At 31.6% G+C, this 19,471-nt stretch overlaps 1 protein-coding gene across 2 annotated transcripts; it reads right to left on the bottom strand.

Moving 5' to 3' along the window:
- Positions 1-3,153: 3,153 nt before the first annotated feature.
- LOC108326345 (uncharacterized) lies at positions 3,154-17,847 on the bottom strand. Of its 2 annotated transcripts, none has more exons than XM_017559801.2 (12): positions 17,363-17,844; positions 17,132-17,282; positions 15,195-15,349; positions 14,393-14,575; positions 13,932-14,007; positions 13,558-13,635; positions 12,156-12,241; positions 10,623-10,696; positions 9,864-9,909; positions 7,081-7,190; positions 6,807-6,981; positions 3,154-3,589 (listed from the first exon to the last, which is right to left on the bottom strand). In XM_017559801.2, exons 1-12 carry the CDS (start codon positions 17,627-17,629, stop codon positions 3,416-3,418), a joined length of 1,575 nt encoding a protein of 524 aa, XP_017415290.1. In that variant the 5' UTR covers positions 17,630-17,844; the 3' UTR covers positions 3,154-3,415. The 2 variants fall into 2 exon arrangements, with proteins under 2 accessions (XP_017415290.1, XP_017415291.1); XM_017559802.2 differs by having other exon boundaries at positions 3,447-3,892; positions 17,363-17,847.
- Positions 17,848-19,471: the final 1,624 nt, after the last annotated feature.

Here is a 19,471-nt window from a genome sequence, read left to right as displayed (position 1 = left end):
AAATTATCTCTAACTAGAAGAAAATCATAAATTTTTTTAATTATTTCAAATCATAAAATTTAACTATTAATGGAAGTTACTAATATTCAGTAAAATAAAGTCCATATATTAAGTTTAGTTTAAGAGTTTTCTTATGACAAAGTAATTTGGATTGAATTCATATATATTTAATTTTTTATCTAAGTATAAATATAAATTCTTTAAATTGTTATAATTTGATATGATATTAAGAATGTCTTTTGCACTAGGCAAACTTAATTGTATTAATATTTGGAATGATCTTCATGTTTTAACATTTAAATATCTAAATTGATTAGAATTTCTTATTTTGATATTGTAAGATATACTTTGTTGTTAGTTGTGTCTGGATAAGTACTAATGATTTTTCTTCTTTAATAGTTAATAAGGATGCAAATGTGCCTAATTGAATTTTAGATAATATTGGAATGTTTTTTCAAAAAAGTTACAAATGATAAAGAATCTTTAAGGGTACGAATTTGAGGACAAATCCCCTTTAAGGAGGAGGGAATGATAAAGGACTAGCTTCTGAAAGATATATGAGAAGAACTTGAAGAAAAACATTTGCAATTTAAATGATCTATGACAAGGTCAAAGATCAAAACATGTCTCCTTCAATCTTGAATCTTATAATATTCCGTGAAAAGAGAAATTTAAAGAACGTGAATATCATGACCACAATTGAAGAATAATTACGGAAATTATTTGGACCCAATGTCTTTAGACTTTCTTTTAAGATTTCTTAGGTGTCTTAAACATTTGTACCTATATATAGGGACGTCAAATACATACTTTCGAGTCATGATATATGCATTTACTAGAGGATTTTGTTGGTTCTTGGTTTAAAACTCTGATTTTTATAAAAAATTATCATCTTTGTGGCGAATCTTTTTTGACTTATCAATATGCTAGACTGTGGCTTCCCAGTCTTATTCCGTGTTCTTCTCGAATTATTTTTATTGTGCTCATTGAGTATTAAATTGTATTTTAACGAAATATAAAATTTGTTGAATGTTATCTAGTATCAAATTGTTTGGATCGCTCGTAAATTTTGTTAGATATAGAACAAAAAAAAATTAAAAAAAGTATCTGTGTGAAAATCCAAGGTATAATTATTAGACTCCGAGAATAATATGATGAATATTTATAATAAATGTAATAGTTTGTTAATTATGTTGTATTATGTGTATTATCGATAAAGATAGTTATTATAAAAGTTGACAAATTTATTATATACAGTAGTTTTAATTGACAAGCAGTATAAAGCCATTTCCACTATTGTATATACGTTGGGAACAAGAGTTTATTTGTTACGGATAATTGGTATAAAAACTTCTATCTTATCAACTAAACTATTCATTTGTCATAAAAGTCAATAGTTTTATAATATGGTTTTCATTAAAATTATTTATTATTATTTAAATATATTTTTAGTTTTTAAACTTAAATTTAAAATTAAAATTCGTATGTGTTTAAAACTTTAATTCATTTAATCTCTAAAATTTAAAAATAAGTTAGTATTACTAGTATTATTGTTATTATTATACTGTGAAATTAAATATATGTTAGAATGAAACGTTCAAATGACTAAACCTCAAATGTTCAAAGAATTAAAAATACAATAAAATGTAAGAACAAAGTTAACCATTGAAAGACAAATCTATGCCAATAGAAAAAAAAATTACAATACTTTGCTCATATAGATAGACAAAAGTAAGAGATAAAATATAAAATGTTCTATAACAAGTTTGATAATCTCACTCCAAGTTTGATTTTGAATGGTACGATAAATTTAGTTGGATATAAAATTTCACAATTTTAAGAAAATATTTTTTTATTGAATTAAAATTATTTTTAATTAAATTGATTTATTTTAAAATATTTTATTTAGATAAGACAACTAAATTTATTATATTTTAGTTTTTATTTAGATATAATATAGTAATTAAGCAAAAAATACAAATATATTTTAATTAAATAATATTTGATAATTTAAAATATAAGTTGATGTTGTTAAAACTATTTTTGAGTAAAATATTGTCAACTTTATTTAACTGGTGTCAAGAATTTTTGTTCTCAATTGAAGAGCCGCATTTGGTGAAAGCTTCATGAACAAACTCTCCACGTTTTTCTTCCTTACCTTTCTTCTTAAATTCCCTAATCTTCATGCATGCTGATTAGTAGTAAATCCTTATTCATCTTCTTTATCCTATTTTGCAGTATCCCTTAAGTCATTGATTCGTTTCCAACTGAACCATATCCCTTAAGTCACATTTTCAGAAAAAGAAGATGAACTAATGTAACATCTATTTCCATGCATGTAGCAAGATGAATGGATGGTTTCCATGCTATTCAAGAAGATTCGTAGTGTAAAAAAGTTCCCTTCTTCCAACCATGCAAGAACCATCTTTAATACCCTCTTCTTTCAACAAAAAAATTGTAATCAGACTATGAAACCCACGTTTTTTAAACGAGATGGATCAATTTGAATCATATTTTGTGATCCAAATGCGAATCAAACCTAAACACCTAAACAAGCGAATCGAGCCACATTGTCATCTCTAATTTGAACAAACTTTTTCATAAGCAATTATAAGAGAAAAAAGAACTTTTTGTAAGTTAATCTGTAAAATCCTCCGCATAATTTTTCTACATTTTCTTTTAAACTTCTAGATAAACTACTTTTACCTTTTAAAGATTCCACTCTATTTTTTTTTCCAAAATAATATTTGTAAAAATTGATCCGAACAAATCCTTCCGTTTAACTTAAAATACATGGACATTTTGACATTACTTTTAATGCATCATGAGGAATATGAATATACACCAAGTTAGACTTAAACAATAATGATATTTCTAATTAAAGATTCATAAACTTTAAGTTTAATAAGACATCAACATTAAAATGTGTTGATTGTACTTTAAATAAGACATTCAATAATAAAAATGTTTGTTTTAATTTATAAAGATAAACTATAAATAAATAATTATTAAAATACGAACTTTATAAATGTTCCTGTAAGTTTTCTATTCTTTAGGAGATGACAACTTTTCTACTTGTTGACTTGGAAAATATTATTTTTTCAAATTTATCAAAAATGGATAATTTTTAAAAAAATTAAGAAAATGAATAAGTGATGCTGCAAACAAGATTCAACCATTAAACTATTCAAGCAAATTGCACCAAAAATAATATTAAAACTCTTTTCCAGTAAATGGATGACAAACTCGCTGAGAACATCTCAAACGCCTTCTGGAAGTGCTCTTCCAGTAATATCATAGCATGTTACATCAAAGCTCACAATTTACACTCTACTTCCTTCTCATACATGTGCCATTAAGCAATCCCACTTCCCGATCATCAAAGTGATAATGACTCTCTCAGAGATACACCTGTTTATTTAGTGAACTTGTTTCGACAGTACAATGCAGCAGTGCAAACAAGAACACCCCCAATAAGAAATGAAGACCTCCCTATTTGATGTAATAAACTGCCACTAGTGTAAGCCCATATCCATCGTGATAAAAAATGCAGGCCACAGGTATTTTTGAACTTCTGGATTGAAAAATCCTAAAGTAGATACATGTTCTGTCAGTTCCATGAAAGAATTACAGCCAATCTCACAAGTCATTATCCTCAGTTATTATAAAAGGGATAATTTGCATAGAGTTCCCGTTATCTAGGGTTATCTAGGCTATTTCAACGCAAACAACGACTTGGAGGATAGAGTCTTTTTTTTTTTTCAAACAAATGCAATTGAAGTAACTGATCGGCAGTCACCTAGCCAATCAGTGCAGCTCTTCATGATTATAGTTTACCCACATTGTCAACAAATGTAACCAAACTGGAATTGAATGTTTCCAGAGAGAAATCCTGCACATTCTCACAAAATTGTCTAAGTTTCATTCAATGTGGAACACTTTTCAAATTATGTTTAACAATTTTCTCAAGACAAGTGGCAAAACTGCAATTCAATGAATTATGCACTATTCTGTCACCCAAACTAATCAATCACATAAGAACAAAAAAGTAAATATTGATATGCAAGAGGAAAGTAATTAATGCCAAAGTTAGAAGCAGTTAAATCTGATTTCCCTAACTAAAATCCAACATTCTAGAAAAACATTATCCACCATCACATCATATGCATATCAAACCTGTCACCCAGTCTCTTTGATTTTCTTTTGTAAGAAAGTTTTTTTGTTTCCAGAATATATTGTTAGGATCAGCTGAATGCTAGGAAGTATAGGGTATAATAGTAAACCAAACAAATGAAATGACTGACTTGCATTCTACCCTAATATAATGCAATACATTGTAATAAACAAATGCTATGCATTTTGAAAAACTTCAAGAGACTAATATGAACATAAATTCGCTGATGCATAAAAAAAGGGAAAATGTTCATTCGTTTTATAAAGAAAATTAGAAAGGAAAAAGGTGCAACGACATAGGAAAAGGCACACATATGAGACGAGAATGTGTGAGCAAGAAAGAGAAAATAACTCCGAGCATGAAATAGGAATATGCTCCCATTCCCCAGCTAATACTCTACGAAGTTGTGTACCAATTCAAATTTAATTTAATTTTTTATTTTGAAAAAACTCCAGTGTCATGTGTTCCTGTTAGTATTACTTTTTGATGTAGAGAAAAACAGCAGAGCACGGAAGCAACCTAATGGAGTTTTTTTTTTTGTACAGCATAAGCTAATATTTTTATTCAATAAGACTCAATATGTACACACACTTAAATAACAGAATAAAAGATCATGCTGCACAACGGGGCAGAGCTAAAATATTTCAAGTGGGGGTAGCTGAAGATATAAAATATTATCAATGAGGACTTTCTTTATCTTTTATGGTTGAAATTATGTTAACAATAACCATTTTATAAATTTAGAACCCTTATAATAATCCAATACATATGATCATATATACAATTTTTTATGTAAAACATTGATTAAAAAAAAGTAAATCAAACTTCATAATTATGTAGCCAATTACCCACAAATTTTACAAATTCAAACATGTTTGTTCATTTGTAAAAGTAATTTTTATTGGACTATCATCAACACAACTAGGAAAAATTTGCAAAGTGAACTACAATACCTATACATGTCAAGAAATGATCACCTCATAAAATTGATGTGTAAATATTAAGTAACATAAAGACGTTAGTGAGCTATTATTAGTTCATAGTTGTTTGCTACGAGCCCATAAATAAAGTAGGTTGTTGTATTCTAGATACTGAACCTATAGACTGAATTTAGACACATTGAAATGATAGTCAAATGCTGTGAATAGTTTCTTTGACCTTCTGTTTCTCTCATTTTCTCTCTATTCAGGTCTCCCTATTCTCCTCTTCTTGCCCTGTCTTTATGTTTCTTTCATATTTCCCATCTAAATTCTATATCATAAAAATAGAGAGTTGAACTACAAATTAATTTAGTAGTCAAAAGTTTTGTATAACCACCAACTTTTTTTTTTAATGTAACTTTTTTATATTATAATTGTACTATCTCTAAAGTGCATTATATATAGATGTCACAACGGGTAACTCGGCTCGACTCGATCCGACTCACCATGGGTTGGTCACTTAGTGACCCAACTCAACCCGACTCTTTTATTAACAAGCTGAAAAAAATTGAATCTAGCCCGACCCACCACAGGTTGGTGGTTAAACGGGTTGACTCACTGATTCACTTAATTACAAGTTTATTTTAAAATAAAAAAAATTATAATTTTTTTTAATTCAAATCTAAATAAATTTTACTCTAAAATGATGTTAAACTCCAAAGACAATTCAAAATTAAAATATATATATATATATATCATACAATCCAAGCGTAATCCAAAAACAAGCACAAAAGACAAACAAATAAGTTTTTAATATAATTTTTGTATCACTTGTCCATCTATAATATCATACTCTTGAATAGATAAATCTATAACATTTTTCTCTCTTCAAACATTTTTTTTATTCCATCTACAATATAATAAAAAAAATGCTAACTAATAATATTAAAACACAAAATAATAAATAATTAAATTAAATTAGGTGGGTTGGTGAGCCAACCCGACTCACCACGGGTTCAACCCGGGTGAGCCGGGTTCTAAGTAAGTCAGGTTGAAAACTAACCCGCATAAAAAAATTACATTTTTTCAAATCCAACCCGGCTTAAACCCGTGGTGAACTGAATTGACTAACAGGTTACAACCCAGTTTGACAGCACTTTTATATATATATATATATATATACACACACATAAGAAGATAAAATTTTCAAAATTAATTATAAAATGAAGTAAATTGTGATAGAACTAACAATCTCATTTTTTAAATGAGAATTTGAAATAAAAATAACGAAATCTAAGAATTTTGGAGGGGCCGTGGCCCCTCATCAGACTACAAGTAGCTCCACCCCCTGCTTCGTGATTTTACTAACTGCTATTGATCGTGGAAAATAAACTCAAAAACCAACTTATCTTCTCTTGAAAAATAACACTTTTTATCTTGATTTATTCAAAATTAAAACCACTTTGATATAGTATCTAAAGGCATAATCTCAAAAATCACGGTCTTATTTGAGTAGTGCAATGATACTGCCAGAGAATGTACAAAAATACTCAGGGAAGAGACATCAAGGAGAGACGTAGAGCATGCAGTAAATATTAAAATGACAACAACTAAGCAAATAAAGCTGACTAGGACTGCAATCCTAGGCAGACACAAAGGATCTTTCACCAACAGATACTAAATATTCTCAAATTAATACGAGTCATTATTACCTTTGGTAACTTGTGTTGTTGAGCTAGATGATCCACATGGAGCCTCACATTTGCTGATGCAGCAATCCAGGCACCACGATGAACATCAGAATACACATATTCTACAATGTCAAACAAAGTTTTTGCTCCACCTTCAATTGCTTTCAGGATATTAGCTTCTCTACTTCTGCGGTTCCTGAAAATAATGATAACAATCCACCTAGTTGTCGACTCTGACATAAAATATCAACATTAAGCTATCTAGTAAGGGAAGGAAGTAACATATGATCACTACTTTAGATATCCACACAGCATCTGTTTTGGCCAGACATTAACTCTCCCATGCATTGGTATTAAAGCGTGTGGTGAAAGCTCCAGAAAATTGTATGTGGTTTGGAAGTACTCCTGCAAATGACAGCTTTATGTTGAGAAAAAGGACATCCAAAAAACAAAATATTATTAACTTCATTTTCTTTGTTATGTCATCTCCAATGCAAGGGTCCTACCATGGTATTTTATTTAACTTTATGTGGGTCTCACTGTGTTACATCACTTTTAAGACCTTGCAATTTTTGCTTCAAAGCAAAGGTCTTACAAGACCCACATTTTAATAATTTCTTATCTAACTTTAAGTTTTCAAAACTAAAATCACAAAATTGTATTCTTATGAACCCCGCAGAGTCTTATTTTCCACGTCACATCAGCATTTTCTAATAAGAATATCTTATAAGATCTAAGGCTTTAACCTTATGAACTTACTATTCTTGGGAAGCCTCTCAAAGTCTCTACATAAGCCTAGACGCCAATGTGCTCAGAACAACCTTAGGTGGGAGTTTCTAGTGGGAGGTTAGAGTTGGTTAAAGAAGAAGGAAATTTTTAAATACGTTAGAAAAAAGAGGAGGGAATAAGATGGGAGATCATATGGAGAATACAATTGATTTTTCTTAGCCTACAGAACTGATAATGACATATTTTACCATGAATTCAGTAATGAATTAAGAGAAAATGTCAACCCTTCCTTAACTTTTTACCTTGTAAATCCTAGTTTTCTTTTAGTTGTTAAGAGGTTGCACCTTAGGCTCTAATGAGATATTTTGATCACTAATCCCTGCTTTTATGGGCTTAAAGTAGTTGGAAGAAGTCTATGCATCAAATGAAGGCACTGGAAACCAAGGAAAGCAAGAAAAACAACAAAAATGAAGAACCAGAATTCTGCTGAAGCTAGCTCGGGCCCCCCCTGGTCTATGGGGGCTTGAGCGCCACTGCATCAGGACTGTCGTGCGCCTGAGCCCCCCTCCTTCTAGGGGCTGGAGCGCCAACTTTGCTGACATGGCAGATTTGCCCTATTTAACTCAGAGGCGCGAAGAGCTTGACATCTTTTGACACCCAGACGCGTTTTCTCTCATTTGAAGCTCTTGGAGGCGAGCTAGGAGCTGTGGGAACAGTCTATCTTCTTCCTTCTTCCATTTTCACCATTGTTGTAAGCTCAAGCTCTCCATTCATGGAGAGCTAGTTTCATTGTTGTTGGGGGATTGATGTAGCCACTAAACTCTTATGTAAACTACTGTGTTTTGAATGAATATATGCCTCTTTCATTGATTGTTAGTGTTTAATTCATTTTCTTAATGCTTGTTGTGAAGTTGCTACCCATGACATGATTTTAGGGTTTGCTTGATATTGGAAAATGTTGGGTAAATCTGGACTTGGATTAAACACCTAAAGGAAATAGTATCTAGGGATATAACTAGGACCTTTGGTTGTCTTAAAGCTCAATTCTTAATGCGGAAATAATTGTTAGGTCTTCCAAGGGATTGGAGCCTAATAAAGAAGTCTAGGCTCTCTCTACCAAGGGATTGGGTTTGAGTAATTTAGTAGATTGACATTGGCATATTAATGAAGAGGAAGTGATTTTCTATACATAAGAGTGAAGTAGGTGAAATCATACCCCCAACAATACCATTCCATATCATTTCAAATCTTCCCATTTCCAAGTGTTTGAGTATCAAAGATCACTTTTATCATTTATGTTGCATGTTTACTTTAAAATTGCACTAAAACCCAAATTATGAAGCATTCTTTAGTCTAAGTTAGTTGGAAATTATACGATTGTGTGGTGACACGAGTCTCTTGGGAAACGATATCCGGTCTTACCGGTTTTATTACTTGAAACGATTTGGTACACTTGCCAAAGTCTCAACAAGAACTCTCTAGCTTCTGCACCTATTTTCCAGCATTTCCATCTTAACCAATTCCTACTAATACGAATTCTGATTAGAATGGTCAACAACTAGATGTCCTAGAGACGTGTTGTCCACTAATAGTTCAAGTTTGAGAAACCAAGTATTGCTCATGGGACGAGATCAACCAGTGCACTCACATAACATGACACTGAAAGAACATACAGCCCAACCGATTGATGACTAGCGTGACTAAGATCAAGCCCTAATTTTACACGCCGAAGTGCAAGATGGATTCCTGCTGCAGCACCAACAAATATCATTCTCTAGTTTGATATCACAGGGATCACCAAAAGCAGTACCAGACTCCATTCCCACTTTGTCAAATAAGTTCCACTGTTTTGCAAAGTGGAAAAATGTTTCCTTCTTCTGAAGGTGAAGATGCAATGGGGTGCATCACGAAGACAGGCATATTTCCCAATGCATGGAACACTTCCAAAGATGTAACTGTAGTTTACACATATCTAAAAGGGAGGGGAGGGATTTTAATGGAATTTTAATAAGACATTATGTCTGGTTGAGAGGGGGAAAGGAGGATTTCAATGGAAGGGAGGGAAAGTAACCTTTTCTTGTTTGGTTCACAAGGAGAGAAGAGGGATCTTAAAACTTAATTTACTTTAATATCATTATAATTTTGAAGTTCAACATATAAATAGTGTTATTTTGGTCAATACACTTTAAATGTTATAAATCATCTCCCCTCCTCTCTAAATTCCCCCTATATCAGAAACGCAGACTAATGGATCTTACTCCAAGTCTTCAACATTCTTATAAGAGAATCTCAATCTACAATTTAAACTATATAATATATATTTCCAATATGACGACATTTTGCACTTACAGACATATTTCCACCAGCTCTTGCATCCAAGACAGCACTTCCCTTACTGAAACAAAGTAAATTATTAAACTAACAGAGTCATGATCAAAAGAACTTCAATATAAAGTAGGTAATTGAAATAATTGTAACTGCAGAGAGGAAATGAGATGGCTTCAACATTGGATAAAATAACACAAATTCAGCATGCCAAACTATTTCTTTGTCTGCATTAGAACTAAGTAGACATATATTCCGTCATCAATTCTTGACAAGAGGATTTTGGTGAAGGTAACTCTAGCAGATTGATTCTCCTAAATCTCCTTCATGTCTTTATTCAATTCACTAAATAGAAAGAAAAGAGTAAAGTTTGAAAGTAGAAAATTTACTCTTTATTGACTTCTAGACAGCTAATGAGCTAACTTCAACCATCTCATAACTCAGAAAGTTCACCAGCTTGTGTAACATGCAATATTTGTTTAACTTTTTATCAAATAAAAATGTTAGTAATAATTAGAAAAAATACTGCACAGACAACCCCATGCACTTCAAAAAAAGCATCGGGACTCTAAGTAAAATAGTTTACTACAATTTTAAGTATCTACAAAACAGAAGCCCAAAGCCCAACTAAGAAATTATTCCAAATGACAAACATTCAAATGTAATGAAAGTTTCAAAACCATTCAAATATGTGTAAAAACATGAAACATGAAATTTGAAAGTGTATCGATTCCATCCATGATATTTAAACTTTACTATCTATTATCTAGCACGGAATCTTACCCCAGACAATGATCACCAACAACCAAGGAATGAGAATTTGCATGAAGAAGTGCCATATGGCCATCTGTATGTCCCTGAACCGAACATAATTTTCAAATTGTGCAGAAAACAAAAGCAACTTTATGGAGAACAAATACGTTCTCACCATACTTATGACTTCAATACAAACTCCGTTAAGAATTAAAGTAATACTTAATTAAAATTGAGATAAATTTTTTCTTTTTATTTTTGTTGAAAACTGCTACCAGAAGATACTCAAAAGGTTTTTCAATTACAACTTCAAGACACTCCTTAAAGGCAAAAACAAATGATTCTAAAGGAGGGAAAAAGCACAAGTTCACTATTTGAAGAAATTATATGTTGTAAATAGGGGATTATTAGGATAAAAATATCCTAATGTCTCCATGGTAATTAGGAAAAAATATCCTTAGAATCTTCATATGTATTCCATTAGATTTTATAAATACAGGAGTTCAGAATGTAATTAGTATAATTGTTATTAATTACATATTTCTTAAATCCCCTAATTATTCAAGTTGGTATATCAGAGCTCTTGATTGATGAGTTACTAGACAGGTATAAAGCTACATTTGTTGGAAGGGGATACACTCAAAGTTATGGAAATGACTATGAGGAGACATTTGTCCTACTAGCAAAGGCGAATATTGTTCGAGTTGTTCTTGCTTTGACAACTCAATTTTGTTGGACTTGTACCAGTTGGATATGAAGAATATCTTTATTCATGAACCTTTAGAAGAAGTGTACATAAAGATTCCTCCAAGATTTTAAACTCATAATGAAAGGAATAAGGTATGACTTCTAAAGAACGTCTTATAAGTTACATGGTCTTTAATAATCTCCAAAAGCAAGGTTTGGGAGATCTACAAAAACAATGGTTTCTTTAAGTTATAAGCAAAGCCAAACATATCATATTCTATTCATAAAACACTCTATTACAAGTAAACTTACTATATTAAAGGCCTAATTTGAAATGAAAAAACTGAAAAAATTAAATATTTCCTTGGGATAGAGGTGGTTTATTAAAAAAAACAGAAAATATACACTTGATCTCCTATTGAACATATTGGGAGTAAAGAGAGTTCTCATGTCGAAAAGACCTAATATAAAAAATTGGTAGGAAAACTTATTTATTTATCATACATGAGACCAGACTTTGCTTATGCCGATAGTGTAGTAAGTCAGTTTATGCATGATCTGAGAGAAAGACACATGCAAACAATTGACAAAACTCTTTAAAGTCAAGTTTATTAATCAGCATGAATAAACTTTAAACTCTTTAAAGTTAAAAATAGAAGAGTTGAGAATTTAATCAGCATGACTGTATTAATAATATATTTCTTTATTACCTTTCATTATTCAAGTTTATCTTCCTATATGCTTAACTGCTCAAATATATCCTTGAATGATTTTTAATGTACATCTCATACAAATCTTTTAAAATACTGGATGTGTCATAGATAAGATCAAAACAAGATATTTCAAGCCAACTAGGATTATGAAGGTGAAAAATACCGGTGCATAAATCACTCTCAATCTATGACCACCAATGACAATGTCTTCATCCCCTGTAACTGAGGTATAGCCAAGGGACCAATCATCTGTCATCATGAAATATAAGTTTAATAGAACTGTATATCAGTAGTCATATACACATATATGAATAACAAATTTAATTGTGAATTGACTCCAATATGCAACAGAAGAATGTCTATAGCACTGTCCTCAAAATATGCATGAAAATGATAGAAAAATTCGGAGAAAGATAACTCACTTCCAGTCAATCTGCAACCATAGTTTAGAAGCATACTGATATATTTGTAAGGAAAGTATCAAACCAAAACTGATAAGATGTTGAAATCCTTTGAAAACAAGTGCTGTGTACATTTAGAAATTAGCTCAAATCAGGTGCAAATAGAATATTAGTGGATTGATTCAAATTTAGTTTTAATGATTCGGATTGACTATTTAGCACTCATTAGATTTTTTGAGGGAAAAATTCTATTATTCTATGCAATGGAAGTTGGGAATGAAATGAATTAAATTTATGTGTGCCACGTTCCAAACATATTTTAAATGAGTTGCAAATATTATTTCTAAATGACTTGAGAATTGGTTTCTTAATCAAATCAAATCCATTTTTAATGATTCCAAACTAACTGTTTGTATTCTGATCCTTGGGGTCTAATTGTAAGAAAATAAGATTAAAGACACCAAAAATATTGCAATCAGCTGTACTGCTTCTGCTCTGTTGTCCTGAAATTTCACTAACTTTATCAAGACCCTGATTACATAAAACTACACCAAGTATATCCTTTAGCATCTCTCACGTAACATATAAATAGCAACAAAAACAATTATCATGAATCACAAGTACTAATCAAGTTGATACCAAAATTTTGGGTTTTGAACCTTTAATGTGACCATTTTAAAGTTCATACAAAGTCATTATTGATAAGCTTTTGCTCAAAACCCAGATTTTTATGAAATCTCAACACAAATACAGAATATATCTTGCATCACCATGGATGTGTGTAATTTAGTTCCCAGTTGTGTAAATTTATTTTATCTGTTATAGTTTTAAACAATTGAGTTAGGCATTTTTTGGAAAAATTTCCCCACAGGCCCTTTAGGAACAGAAAAAACAAAGCCTTGTGTTTTTTCTTCCATAAATCAAACTAAACTTATGTACATGAGCTTTTGGAGAACTTAAAAGAAAGTGTGTCTATAAAAGTTTAGGGCATAGTTGATTTTTTAACTAGTAGGAGAAGCTTAATCCACTTTACCTCCTTATTTTCTTTTGCTGTAAGTGCTTCAGAAAAATTTATCCAAATATGGCCTTAATGTAAAACTAGAAAAATACAAGTTTGCAAGCTGTACGCATTTAACATTATTGAAATGAAAATAACAACCTAACCTCTGCTTATGCGATGCATGGTCTTTTCATGAGCTAACAAAATAGCATCAGGATTGCACTTCTGGATAACTGAGAGACCTGTCACAAAGGGTGAAAAAATATATTTGAAATGTAAGTTTCTGAAATACAAGAAGAGTATGTCCATTACAGTCAATATCATACCAGAAAAGAGCAAGAAGTAATGATTTTTACATGGTGAATTCTAGTGCAGAACTAACAATTATATGATTATATCTTTTGCTGCTTCTCACTTAGCTTTAAGGTCTAAAAATGTACAAATGACTATTTATCATTGCTACTTCACCATACCAACCATACTGGTCGCATAATCTACCTTAAAAAGCAGAACTTAATAAAGTTAAATAAAGGCTCACCATCTACATGATCATGATGATGATGAGTGACAAAGACCACTAGTCGTCTTGGCAAAGCATTGACAACTTTCTCTAGCTGATCATTACAGAATGACATGTTAACATTTAATTGATGAAGAGACCAACTTTCGAAAGCAAAAATAAGAAATCATCCCATAATAGAAGGTATATATCGAGGAGAGGAATGAAGCATCAAACGTATATCTCCATGTAAATTCCTCAAAAATCACATGACTTGCACCAGAGTAGAAAAAGTTCAAGCCATTACACTCAAACAAATTACTTATTTCTGCTTTTGCATAAGTAACATCAAACTAATTCAGAAATAGTTAACTCAGTATGATCAAGTATAAACTGAAATGCGCACACCATGAATATGGAATTGAAAACTGGATAAAAGATGAATCCAAGGCCACATGCATGGACTACATGCACAAGCTGGATGAAATGAGAAAGTATACCTCTACATGGAATTCAGATAGGCATCCTGGATCAACTATGAGTGCATCTCCACTTGCAACAAAATTATTTTCTTCAGAATTATTTGGAACATTTTCAGGTGCAAACACCACCAAATTTGTTGTGTTAAAAGGCTTTAATGTCCTACTTCTCATAGGTATAATGATAACACCAGGTGGGTACTCCTGAAAATGAAAACAAACTTCATTTTTCACCAGATTATAAAATAATGACATTGAAGGATAAAAAGCCAGCTTCCTCTTTCTCCTTTCTATGTACAGAGATATCCAGATACACCTATGTTCTTGGACTACAAAGTTTTGACTTGCTGAAAATTAACCGTCTGTGTTACTCAATTGGAGAATGCTTTTGTCCTTTTAACCCGTAAGCACTTAACAAAGTGAATCAGCAGATTTGCCAGTGAAGATATAGAAGGGCAGTGAAAATCTAGTAAACAAAACATATGCTAAATCTCAATGATAGAGCCTTGCCTCAACACAAAAAACCAAATCCAAAAAGTAATGTTTAGAGTGGGGTCGGGGGTGTGTTATTGATACAATACTAACAAGCCATGACAGCAGTTGGAAAATTATTGCTCCCTGAGATTTGATTTAACAAAATCTTTCAAAATAGCCACTGAAAACAAGTGGTTTTATAGTTTACTTAAATTCTTGCCCTAATTTAAAGGAGTAAAGCTTCTCCAGTATCAGAGCTTCCAGATTTATTTAGAAGTTGTAATTCTCAATATCCAATAATAATATATCCTCCCACCAAGGAAAGGGAGGAAATTTAAAGAAAGAAAACCTGATGGTTTATGGCTGGTGGGACTTTCCACTTTGTAGAGAAAGATGATTCGTTTATAAGACCAAGAACAACCAATGGTCCAACCCGATCTCCACATGGTTTCAATTCCTGAATCCAGTTAACACAGCTTTGGATAGACATCCATCTGTATGAATCTGAATAGATTTATAAATATCTAAAATTAATAAAAAAAATATTGATAAAATTGAAATTTAAAAATGAACAAAACAAGATAGATTAATGGTGCTTTAAAGCATACATTTGCATTAAAGAACGGGTTGTGATTCATTCAAACTAGCTAGATTACTCACAAAAAGTATACAACGGGAAATAACTCAGAGAAAACATTTGCTCCATGATGGAATTATAGTTTTATACAAACAAGTGGGGAGAATGAAAGTTGCTTCTATCAACATTTTTTATCACTGACACTTGTTTTTTAATTAAGTGGTACTCAAACATCAATTCCTAAAAATGATTTCATGGAATAAATCACAAAGATTATATATGTTATGCATGTTTAATGATTGGAACAGTATAAAAACCAAAAGGATGATAGTTATATATAATAATGGAATGTCATAGATGAGGCTATTTTATGAACAAGAGGTTGGAGTGTGGGATCCTTGGTGAGTATTGTCTTTGTTTCGCATGAGGTAATAAATAAGTGGCAAACTCTCACCAATGAAGTCCTTTATTGGATCAAGGTTTAAGTCAAAGAACAACAAGTATTTGTAATACAGGACTATCAATTGTACCAAAAAGTAACAGTTCTAACTTACAGAAAAAAACTCTTTCTACGTATATTAGCACTCTTTTACTTTTAATTACTGAGACTATAGATACATTACTTTAAAAGTATCTAAGTGTGTCCGTGTCAAATATGTCATCGACACAGATCCATTGGCATGATAAAGCATCAGTGCATAACAACATTTGTTTAGCAGAAGCCACTTCCACTTTTGTTCACCAGGACATAATTTCTAATTTTGGTCATATCTTTAATTGATGTGAAATCTCTTTCTTTATCTCTGGTCAATGTGAGACTTGAGTTTCTTCCCGTAATTCTCAATTTATTAGAGTAAAAATTTCACAATATTTGACACGAAAACAATCAGGAAAATGATTAATTGTAATCTAATGATGGAATAACAAACATCACATACTATCTAAAGTTATTGATGAGTAAGAATTGATGAAATTTGTCCTCCCTCTTTATTTATCAGCATAGAAACCTCAGGTCATTTCAAATAGAGTTAGATTTTAAGCTGAGTGTTCATATTAGCATCATCTCTAACCTCATGCGTATGTAAGCATATAACCAGTTAATAAACTATCCTGCTTTGGAAAATTGTTTCATATGCAAAGAATCAAAAACTTTTAGCAACGCATCCAAAATCCAAATGAAAGAAGAAGTTAACCTTTCACAAATACCAAACAAAGTAACACAGAACAGACACAAACACCCTTCAGCTTTCCAAGTTCTGTTCAAAAGAAAAAAATTGCATATTTTCTTACAGAAAATTTTCTCAACGGTCTAATTTAACAAAAGTGGGGGACTAAAATGTAGTCTATGTCAACAGTTGTTGGTCATAGCTTTGAATCCAGAAACAGCTTCTTTGCATAGGCAAATATAAGGCTGCCTACAATGAGCATCTCTCACACCCTCACATAGCGAGGAGCCTTAAGGTACGAATTCACGTTAGTTTTTAATCTGATTTAAGCAAAGCAGAGCAACAGAAACAAACTGAAGAGAGATAAACAAACAAGCATCGTCATCTTGAGGCAGTCCAAGGTATGGGCACAGATAAAATTCAATATAATTGCACAACAAATTTATAGCACACGACTCAATTCATACATCACCCAAAATAAACAATTTTAGTAATAATGATGATGATGAGAAGTGCAAAAGACAAACACGAGAACAAGCAAACCTATAGAGTTTTTGTCCTCAGCCGCTACCAATTTCCCAGCAATGAAGACTGTGTTAACGGGTAAATCAGGTCCAAAGGCAGCTTCCTTTACATACTTAAGGAACTTCCAACCTCCTCCTTCAACCGCCCCATACCCTGTTTGTCCAAACACCTAATCGGAATATCGTTTCACACAAATTCGTCACCACCAAAGCACAAAGACGCGATACATCCAAAATTTACGAACACTACCTCGTTGAGTGCCGAACGGATATCGAATTTCCTCAAATCGATGTCCTCGAATTCGGCATGCGAGGGAGCAACTTGCACCACAAGCGGTGGGTCTGAATCTGGTGGCAGCAGGTTTAACTGCGCCGAGGGCAAGTCCCAGAGATCGGAATCGACGAAAGAGTCGTATTCTTCGTCGTGGAATTTGGGAGGGCGCGGCTGCTTCAGAAGCAGAAATTCATCGCCCTTTGAAGGACTTTCGATTACGAGAGCAAGTCTGTGAGCTGCCATTGCCAAAGCAACTGTGAATGAATTGAGAGAGTGAAGTGAAGTTCCTGCTTCAAACTAAGCACCTTATTATTTCCAAAATAAACAGACGTTGAAGCAAACTTCGGCAGAAAAGTGTATAATGAACATTTATGGGCCACCCCTAGTGGGTGCAAAATTGAAGTTACCGTGAGTTAGTTGAGTGTAGTAGGTGAGTTCAAAACTTCACATGAATTGATTTTTTATACGTAAAACATTACGTGATCACAGACTAAAACCTTTGGACAATTCTCCTCTTCAACCCAATCAAAAGTTTGAAGCATTGTTGCATGTGTTTTTCCAAATGCATATACAACATCATAGGAAAAAATATCTCCATTAATTAATAGACATGGTTTAGTAATTTTTATCTGTCCAGATGGTAAGAAAGTCAGATCAAAAAAGGTTGTTTGAATTTTATCGAAGCATGTAAAAAGTCTTAGTAGGAGGCTGAAAACATAACAAAGAATAAATAAGAAAGAAGAGCTGAAAATGTACACATCTTTTTTTAATCCCAGTTTAGTTAAATTCAAATTAATTTCTTGAGTAAAATTCAAACACACTAATTCTCCTACGCATGCTATTAAGCATAGGGCGAAAGCAGAGGAATTTGTACGTGGTTTGGAAAATGACAATAATGTTGTGCAAAAAGACATCTAAAACCATATTATTAACATTATATTTCTTTGTTGGTGTGCGCACCATTAAGAAGCCTCTCAAAGTCTATACACGTAACCCCAACCTAAATGGCTTAGAGTATATTATTTAAAAAACATTATTTTTTGCTTTCTCTCTTCGTTATCTTACTCGAAGAGTTAAAAGTATATTATTATTTTTTACCCATTTGATTAAAAAGAAAATGAAGGATATATGTGCTTATTTTAAAGAGTGAAATAAATTCAACACCCTTTTCCCAAAATTTATAACCACAAAAAAAAAATGCTAAACTTATTTATTTGAATTGGTAATTTTACATGGTACAGAAAACCTTCATCAACTTATAATAAAGTTGGTAATTCTTTATATATATATATATATATATATATATATATATATATATATATATATATATATATGTATGTATGTATGGATATAGATATAGATAGATATAAATATAAGTAGTTTATGTTCCTTATTATATTTTAGTTTGTTTTATCTAGTAATCAAAAATGTGTTTGGACCATAAATGTAAATAGATTTACGAAGTTCAACAAAGAGAAATGAGATAAACAAAATTTGACTTTTAATCTTTCTAAAATGTTTGAACAGTAACTTTTGGTCCTATGAAATTTGGATGGTTAATTTTTGGTCACTTAAAATGAAATGAATTCTTTTAATAAATGTGTCCATATAAGGATTCAGTATTAGAAGTTATCTTGTCACTTTATTGACCATTCAATTTTAAGTAGAGAATGGTAATGTACGTGGTAAAAGGTGCAGGAGATTATAGTCTAAGGGTTTTATCTTAACCAAAGATGTTATGGACCAATCTTATGGGTGGTATGTTGAAACTCACAATGACTCTACAAAGCAGTAGAGTATATCATAAGTGCATAATTTGTCAAAGTCTAATATCAATATATGTATTTGAATAAATTGAGTTCGATTTTATGTATGAAAGTTGTGCGATAAAATTTAACATGTCATTAGATGTTTTGTACTATTTTATATTTTTAGCTGTTTTATCTTGTGTGTATTTAAACAATTTAATTGTTTATAAAAATTCCTTAACACATTGGTTTATCCTGTTGTTTTATCTGGTATTTCTTGTGTGTTTGTTTATTTTTATTATGATGATTACCTTATTGATGTGAACAAATAAATAAT

This window comes from Vigna angularis, chromosome 3 (genome assembly GCF_016808095.1).
Source record: "Vigna angularis cultivar LongXiaoDou No.4 chromosome 3, ASM1680809v1, whole genome shotgun sequence".
In the NCBI taxonomy this organism is placed as follows: domain Eukaryota; kingdom Viridiplantae; phylum Streptophyta; class Magnoliopsida; order Fabales; family Fabaceae; genus Vigna; species Vigna angularis.
This window is presented reverse-complemented; position numbering and strand designations above follow the sequence as displayed.